Raw genomic sequence first — 9045 nt, 5'->3', positions numbered from 1 at the left:
GGAGAGATTTTCGCTATAGGGTGCGTGTGCTCGCCAGACAGACAGAAAGAGACATTAGAGACAGAAAGCGAGAAATCACCCCCCAGGGGGGATGGCCATGCCGCAATCCCTTCTCCTCCATTCTCCTCTCGGGATCCTGGGCACGCACGCACACACGCCCAGTGTTTGAGTTTTAAGCCACCGGGTCCGGGACGCAAACTGCGGTCAACTACGTGGGAGTCCAGCAACATACCCATTACGCTAACTGCTGGTTCCCGATTTTTCACTTTCTATCTCTCTGTCTCTCTCTGTCTTTCTGGCGAGCCATGTACCCTATAGTGAAAACCTCTCAAAAAAAAAAAAAAAAAAAAAGTACAAACAAACCTCCTTAAATTAGCCAAAGATTAAAAGTTTTTACCTGCAATATGTCTTTTGGAACACATGGGAAAGTGGAATCTTTTTGCTAATATTAACATAGTTACTGGAAACTTTTATCAGGTTGTCATGGCCTAATCTAGTCTAATACTTCCTTTTCTAACTTTCTGAAACTCCCTGCCCAGTCTAAGGTTTTCATTATCAGTTACTGTTTGAAAACAAATAAGTCTCCTGACACTTGTGAATCACCAAAGTGATCTGTGATCCAAAAAAGCAGTAGGTGTTAGAATAAAACTCCTCACCCAGTCGACAGAACAGAGGTAGGTTATGAACTGCACAGACAGTAGTAACCTAATGTATTAATCAGAGCCGAGAAAAATGAATCTGGAGTTGGAGTGCTTCACTGCCATCTTACCTGGGATGCCAAAGGATCTGGCAGTGTATCTGCGGCTATTTTCTCCTCTGATGACTTACTTGCTAGCTCCAGCCACATCAACTTACCTACATTTTTTCCTGAATCTGAACCAATAATTTTTGTTTCTTACCTCTGCATGAGGAAAAGGAGGTTCTGGGAGATACACCTTGCTCTGTTTGTTGTGACAAAGCCTATCGAAGAAAAACAGATCAGGATGTTAGGAAGGGCAAGCTGTGGCTTTTGTTGCCACCTAGTGGCCACAGGACAATACTAAGTACCAAAGTTTATTTAAAAATTCCCTGCCAATGACTTTCACTGTGAATAAACGCGAGAGAGCCAGAACACAGGATTTAGGACACAGGTTTCTGGCGAGCATCTTTTTTTTCTTCATCGTTAAAAATTCCTCAATATACTTTTTCTTAAAAAATAAACTTGTCGGGACCGGCAGGTGGTGTGGTGGATAAGGCCAACCATGGTTCAAGTCCTAGATCTGATGGCTTGGTTTCTCACTTTCTCTCTCTCTCACCCTCCCTCTCCTTCTCTGCTCAAACATAAAATAAATAAATATATACACAAATAAAGTTAAATAAAATAATTCTTTTAAAAAAAGAAACTTTCATTTTAGAGTAATTTACATTTCCAGGAAAGCTGCAAAGACAGGAGTTCCTGTGCATCCTTCATTCCACATTTCCAGCGTTAATATCTGATGTTAGTGTGTTACATTTGTCAAACTAAGACACTGACATTGGTATATTAAAATTAACTAGACTCTAGACTTTGTTAGCATTTCATGGTTTTCCCACTCAAGTCTTTTCTGTTCCATGATCCGACCCAAGACACCATACGGCATTTAATTGTGATCGACACTGAGGAGACAGTGATCTACCTTTTCCAGACATGGCTGTTTTGTACATACGTAATTTCATTAATAGCAGCATTGCTAACGCCAGTTGGGGAGTAACTAGGGATCTCAGTCTAGAGACAAGGTGGATATTTCAGGTAATCTGGTTTCCCTTAGTCAGATATGATTTTTAAATTTTTTTTTGTTTTTAATTAATTAATTTACATTCATTCACTGAGCATTGTCACAGCATACAAAATGTGATTTCACATCCAGAATATACTGAATACTGGCTTAATCATACATGTTATTGTCAATAATTTTCCATTTCTAGTTTCATATATATATATATGTACGCATATATATGTATATATATTTTCCCCTATTTCTCACCCTCTGCCATTTCCCATCCTCCTCCCACACTATGTCAGTTTTCCAGTTGTTTTCCATTCCTTCTCTCCCCTCCTACATTTTGTTGATTCACAAAAGTAGTCTGACTTTAGGCATGAAATTCTGAGTAGAATGAATATACTATAAGGTAGCACTTGCCAGATGCTATATAGTGTACTACAATCATTAATAATGTATTTTTTACTATATTTTTTAATTTCAAGAAAAACAGTTTTACCTTTAATAAATCAAAGAAATGCTAAGGAACTATGCTTAAAACTTAAAGTCAGGAAACAGATTGGGATTCTGTTCAAATAGTAGGTACATGAACCTATCAGCAGCTCAAGACAGGACAAAAATCCTAAAAACTGGAAAAGAAAGCCTAGAAGAAAATCAGCAATGTTTTAGTCAAAAGTTATAAAATTCTATTTCACGAGTTCAGTCTCATGTACTTAATATATCTTCTCTTGTGGTCCAATCTTCCTGATAATATTCTGGGATATAATATTCAACTCCAGACTTGTCCCCACGATTAAGTTGGCCATTTTCTTAGTTTTTGAACTCTTATTTCTGTGTGATTGTATTTAATTTTCCTGGTATAGCACACCCTGCAGAACTTCTTGGAGATCTGGTCTGCTGTTGGTAAATTCTTTCAGGTTTTGTTTATCTGAAATGTTCTTGTCTTTTTTTCCCATATAAAGGATAATCTTGTTGGATATAGTATTCTTGGTTGAAATTGCTTTTCCCTTAACACTTTGAGTAAATTTCCCCATTCTTTCCTCACTCACATTGTTTCTGATGAGAGATCCGCTGTCAGCCTGATGGGATATCCTTTGTAGGTAACTTGACATTTCTCTCTTGCCAGTCTTAGTATCTTGTCTTTGTCTTTGTGGTTTTTGTCAATCTGATTATAATGTGTCTGGAAGAAGATCTTCTTGGGTTGATTCTATTGGGGGTCCTTAGTATTTTGTGAGTCTGGATCTTTGAATGCCTCTCTAGGTTTGGAAAGTTTTCTTCCAGGATTTCAAGGAATAGACTGTTAATGCCCTTATGAGTCCCTTTCCCTTCTGGGATACAATTATCTGGATGTTTGGACATTTGATAGTATCTTGTATTTCTTGTATATCATTCTCATTTTTTTTGGCAATTTTCTCAGTCTTTGTGGTGGATTTTTCTAGGCCAGTGATTCTATCTTCCACATCTGAGATTCGATTTTTGGTATGATCTAGTCTGCTTTTAATACTTTCAAGGGAGGTTCTGACTTCCTATATTATAGTCTTCATCTCTAACAGGTTCATTTGATTCTTTTTTACAGTGTGTACTTCCTCTTTTAGATCTTGCCAAAATTTCCTCACCTCTTGGAGCTCGTCAGCTTCTTTCCCCTGCCTCTTTGGCAGTTCATTGTCTCTCTTCTCTTCGATTTCTGTGAGCTTTGTCACCATAAAAATTCTAAATTCTTTATCTGACATTTCCATGAATTTCATCGTACTGTCTGAGGATGAAGAGGAGTTATTATTTTTCCTTGGAAGAGAGGTATTTTCTTGTTTTTCCATATTTCTTGTGACCCTGCGGTGATTTCTAGTCATCTGATGGAGATGGATGGTGTTTCTTTCCCTTCTGGGATACAATTCTTGAAGCTCAATCTGAGCGTTCAGAGGCGTGCAGGAGGAGGTGATGTGCAATCTCTCTTCCGTTTCGTTTTCACTCTTTGTGCATCAGAATCAGTGGGAATAGAGGAATATTCGAACCCCAATCATATTCAGATGTTTAGATCCCATTCACTTGGACCTGCCTAGACACTTAGTGTGTAGGAGCTGAGAAGACAATGAATAAAGATAAAGAAGAAGGAAAAGAATTAGAGAAGAGGAAAGAAGAGTAAAATATAAAAGAAAAAGAAAAAGATAATAAAAAACTTAAGATTTTAATTTTAAAAAATAAAAATGGAAAAGTAAAAATGCTTGCACACCGCATGAAAGCAGTATTTCACAGCTGAAGTTCAGGATCCATGTGAAGATGGGCCTGGCTCTGTGCCTTTCCTAAATAGAATTGGGAAAGGCGCAATTAGTACAATAAAGAAGGGGCTTGAGAGCCCAGAGAATACTTTACCTTAAAAAAAAATTAAAATAAAAAAATAAATAAAAGATACAGGGAGACAAGAGAGAGACACAGAGAGAAATAGAGAAAAAGAGACAAGATGCACTACCCACTAGAAATGAGTGTGTGTGGGGGGAGGTTTCAGCAGAAAATCTTCATTTTAAGTCCCTGAAAGCAATATCCAGATATGATCTTAAAATACAGTGATGTCTACACAGAGGAAGTACGACATCACTGTATATCAGTCTTACACAGCTCTGATAGTTTTTCTTCTTTTTTTCCTTTTTAAAAAATTTGCCAGAGGGTATGTGTACTTGCCAGAGACAGACAGAGAAGGACGGGGGAAAGCACGTTCCAATGGGGATGTGGTCATGCCACAATCCCTTCTCCCTCCGTTTCTCCTTCCAGTGCGGTTGTGCGGTACACATGCACATACACTCCTGTCTTTCGAATCCCCAGGGCTGACATTCAAAATGCAGTTAGCCTTGTACAATCTGGCCCCCTTAACCATGAAGTTATGGGGCCAGCCCAGTTCATTATTTTAAAAACCAAAAAATCAAGGACAAAATTCAAAACCCAGTGTCAAAATGGATAAAAATAGCTTTAAGTATAACAAAAAGTCTTTAATATATTAAGAGCTCAAACAAATATATGAGAGAAGTATAAAACCTCTAACAAGTAAATGAGCAAAAAAAGGAATAATTTACATAAAAATCTTTCTGGAAATCAATTTAGATTTGGATAATGAACACTAAAATATATTTATACCCTTTGTTCCCGTAATTCCACTTTCAGTAATTTACCTAAAGCAAAAGATGTCATCATATAGACATAGAATGTTAACTGAAGATTTATTATTAACAGCAAAAAACCTGGGAGAGGCACTTCCATGCAGTAAGAATACAGTTGACTGTCCTTGCTTCGGCAGCACATACACTAAAGTTGGAATGATACAGAGAAGATTAGCGTGGCCCTGGAGCAAGGAAGAGGCACAGATTTGTGAAGCATTCCATAGTTTTATCTGTTGATGATAATGCGTGGTGTAATATCTTTGCACTAATACACAGTGTATTCATGCTGGGAATGTTCACTTTGTATGCTGCAAAGATGTACAGTAACTAAATATTTAAAAAAAGACTAAAAAGAAGTGTATTACCAAGTAAAGCTAAACTATGAGGGAGCAAAAATAATATAGCTAACTAAATTATACTGTATATAAATGATGTACAAATGATGTAATGATGTAACTGTGGAAAAATTATGTTCCTAAAGATTTTATAATGCTTTAGTATTTAATTCCCTGAGAAGTAGAATTCAAAATGAAATATTCAGTGAGTGAAACAAAAAGGGACAATTCTATGGACAAAAACGAATATGCACAGGGGACAGGGAAGCTTGTCTGAGTCTTAACACAGAAAAAATAAAGACCTTGACTACATTTAAAAGAGACAAAAAAATGTACTTAAAGAAGGACAGGAGTTAGAGGCAGCATAACGTTGGGATAAATTATAATAGAACGCTGGACAAATTCCTTTTAAATTAGAAATTTAATAAAGCTGAATCCATGTGGCTACCCACTGCTAAAAGGGATAAAACACACCTTATACCATGCGTGTCTTAGAACCTGAGCTCTTGGGAACAAGAAGTATATTGTAAAAATTAAGTGAATCTATTTCTCTTCCCTGCTCCCTTTTTTGGCTAGGACATTAGATTTAAACACGTTTCTAAATAACCTTAAAAAGGCTCATGGACTTATGTATTATCAGTAATCTGCTGACTCTAGAATATGATAAAACAATTTTCTGCTGTAATAAAATATGATTTTGTCAAGTATCATGCTACTGACATGAAAAAATAGTTTTTCTGGTCAATTTGGTATTATAAATTTTAGGCAACATGAGTGTGGAGTTTAATGTTTTTCTAACTTTTAGAGCAGAGCTTCATTTTATAATGGGCAGAGGGTGGTATGTGAAAAGGTAAGTATACATTTCTGTTACTGATTTTGAAAGTGTTGGCCAAGTTTTTGTCTTAAATGCTTTGCTCTTCTAAACTCTAGCAATATAACAGATTTAGTTTTCAGTAATACAATCTTCTTATTCAATCAGAAACATAATGAAAGTTTCTTATACATGGGGAAAAAAACATGCTAATATTTCTCCTTATGGCTTGAATGGACTGAATCAAACATACCATTCAGCAAAGATCTGGGAGAACTCCAGTGAACTGTTAGCCACAGGGGAGATGAAGTAGAAGGGGATGTTGGAGAGGCCGGCCGAGTCGATGTACTGATACAGGCATTCCAGGAGGTCATAGATCACTCCAGAAGGGTAGCAGGGAACCAGCACATTCCCTCCGTTCCGGACTGTCAGCGCTAGAAAGGTTGGATCCAAAGGAGAAACAGGTCGTATTTAAAGAAGAGTGTTTGTTAAAGGTAGAATGCAACTTTCAAACCAATATTTGCAATTTTTCCATTTTTCTATTGGAGATTTTTCTTTCTTTTCTTTCCCTTTCTCTCTTTTTTAAAAATAGAGATTTTTGCTATAGGGTGGGTGTGTATGCTTGTCTCCTTATGGCTTGAATGGACTGAATCAAACATACCATTCAGCAAAGATCTGGGAGAACTCCAGTGAACTGTTAGCCACAGGGGAGATGAAGTAGAAGGGGATGTTGGAGAGGCCGGCCGAGTCGATGTACTGATACAGGCATTCCAGGAGGTCATAGATCACTCCAGAAGGGTAGCAGGGAACCAGCACATTCCCTCCGTTCCGGACTGTCAGCGCTAGAAAGGTTGGATCCAAAGGAGAAACAGGTCGTATTTAAAGAAGAGTGTTTGTTAAAGGTAGAATGCAACTTTCAAACCAATATTTGCAATTTTTCCATTTTTCTATTGGAGATTTTTCTTTCTTTTCTTTCCCTTTCTCTCTTTTTTAAAAATAGAGATTTTTGCTATAGGGTGGGTGTGTATGCTTGCCAGAGAGACAGAAAGTCAGAAAGTGAGAAACCACCCCTGGGGAAATGGCCACATCGTAATCCCTTCTCCTCATTCCTAGTCCTCATTCCTACGACACCTACAGATTTAAGTTACTTAAAATTCTTGCTGATAACAGTAGGCTTTGAAGGATTGCCAAAAACAATGGAAGAAGTGTAGGGGGGGCGAAGTGTGAGGCTTTTGAAAAGGCATCAGAGGGTGAAAATGTGCAGGGGAGGGGCAAAGGACATGAGAGAGGGAAGGTACTGAGTAATGAAGTCAGAAATATCTGATTTCGGATCAGAAATGGCTGCATACCCAGGTTGCTGCAGAACTCCCCGACCATGCCATCTGGGTTTGCGGTAGGAATCTGGGTAAGACCTGTCAGAATGAGAACATCGCTGTTTTTCAGAGAAGCTTGGTCCATGGGCTGAAAAACAACAGGGAACTATGCTTAGTAACGTCAAAAGGAACGTTCTCGCCAACCAGCAAAAGAACGAGAAACCAGACATTGTTCTATGTCCAATCCATGTAGTCCTCTTACCTCCTCTAGTGAAGTCTGTTAGTGGACGGTGGCTGCCTAAGCGAGTTGGGGCTGACAGGAGGACGTGAACAGAAACTTCATGGAGTAATGAACAATGTCTAGATCTAGACTGCGGTGGAGACTCTATCATACTAAAACTCATAGAGTTGTATATTTAAGGTCATAAGTTCCACTAGGTATAAAGTTTACCTCAACTAAAATCAAGTATCTCGTATTTCTATAACACTTTACTCTTTTCTCCTTTTGACTATTCTGATTGATTGACTGATTGCCAGATGGCGAGTGTGCTCACCAGAGACAGAGAGAGACAGAGAGGATGAAATCGGCTCCCCTCCAAGGGCATGGTCACACTGCAATCCCTTCTCCTCTATTTCTCTATCCATGGAGTATGAGACATGCATGCACATGTGCTTGGCATGTTTTTTAAGTCAAGGGGGGCAGGATTTGATCCATGCAGTTGGCCATGTGGGATCCAGCTGCTTTAAAACATGTTGCCACCTCCTGGCCCTATTATTTTTAAAATAACATGACTGAGGTCATAGGTTATAAGATGCCTTATATTCTAAAAAACACTTTTTAAAAATGTGGACACATTAAAAATGACAGCGGTGAAGATGGTAACCTGAGGGGTCGGCTGGAGGTGTGGGGACGGCTGGATCCCACATGGCCAACAGGGATGTTTGAGTCTCAGATGGGGCAACTTGGAAAATACGCCAGGCACATGTATGTGCATGCCCAAAATCCTGAGAGAAGAATGGGAGAAGAGATTACAATGTGTCCATTCCCCTAGGGAGGTGATTTCTTACTTTCCTTCTCTTTATCTTTCTAACACTAGGTATAAAGTTTACCTCAACTAAAATCAAGTATCTCGTATTTCTATAACACTTTACTCTTTTCTCCTTTTGACTATTCTGATTGATTGACTGATTGCCAGATGGCGAGTGTGCTCACCAGAGACAGAGAGAGACAGAGAGGATGAAATCGGCTCCCCTCCAAGGGCATGGTCACACTGCAATCCCTTCTCCTCTATTTCTCTATCCATGGAGTATGAGACATGCATGCACATGTGCTTGGCATGTTTTTTAAGTCAAGGGGGGCAGGATTTGATCCATGCAGTTGGCCATGTGGGATCCAGCTGCTTTAAAACATGTTGCCACCTCCTGGCCCTATTATTTTTAAAATAACATGACTGAGGTCATAGGTTATAAGATGCCTTATATTCTAAAAAACACTTTTTAAAAATGTGGACACATAAAAATGACAGCAGTGAAGATGGTAACCTGAGGGGTCGGCTGGAGGTGTGGGGACGGCTGGATCCCACATGGCCAACAGGGATGTTTGAGTCTCAGATGGGGCAACTTGGAAAATACGCCAGGCACATGTATGTGCATGCCCAAAATCCTGAGAGAAGAATGGGAGAAGAGATTACAATATGGCCA

The 9045-nt window shown here is 38.8% G+C and overlaps 1 protein-coding gene and 1 non-coding gene across 3 annotated transcripts in view; one reads left to right on the top strand and one right to left on the bottom strand.

Annotated features, from left to right (window-relative positions):
• INTS9 (integrator complex subunit 9) overlaps window positions 1–9045 on the bottom strand; it is a 93333-nt gene that overhangs the window by 12452 nt on the left and 71836 nt on the right. For both annotated transcript variants that reach the window (XM_006153203.3, XM_027773720.1), the window contains 3 exons: window positions 7381–7492; window positions 6693–6873; window positions 900–960 (listed from right to left, as the gene is read on the bottom strand). In XM_006153203.3, coding sequence (XP_006153265.1) covers window positions 900–960; window positions 6693–6873; window positions 7381–7492 — 354 coding nt within the window. The remainder of the gene's footprint in view (window positions 1–899; window positions 961–6692; window positions 6874–7380; window positions 7493–9045) is intronic.
• Window positions 5007–5113, top strand: LOC114008679 (U6 spliceosomal RNA). The gene has a single exon (XR_003550193.1). It is a non-coding gene; the product is annotated as a U6 spliceosomal RNA (small nuclear RNA).

This window comes from Tupaia chinensis, unplaced genomic scaffold (assembly GCF_000334495.1).
Source record: "Tupaia chinensis unplaced genomic scaffold, TupChi_1.0 Scaffold000366_1, whole genome shotgun sequence".
In the NCBI taxonomy this organism is placed as follows: domain Eukaryota; kingdom Metazoa; phylum Chordata; class Mammalia; order Scandentia; family Tupaiidae; genus Tupaia; species Tupaia belangeri.
This window is presented reverse-complemented; position numbering and strand designations above follow the sequence as displayed.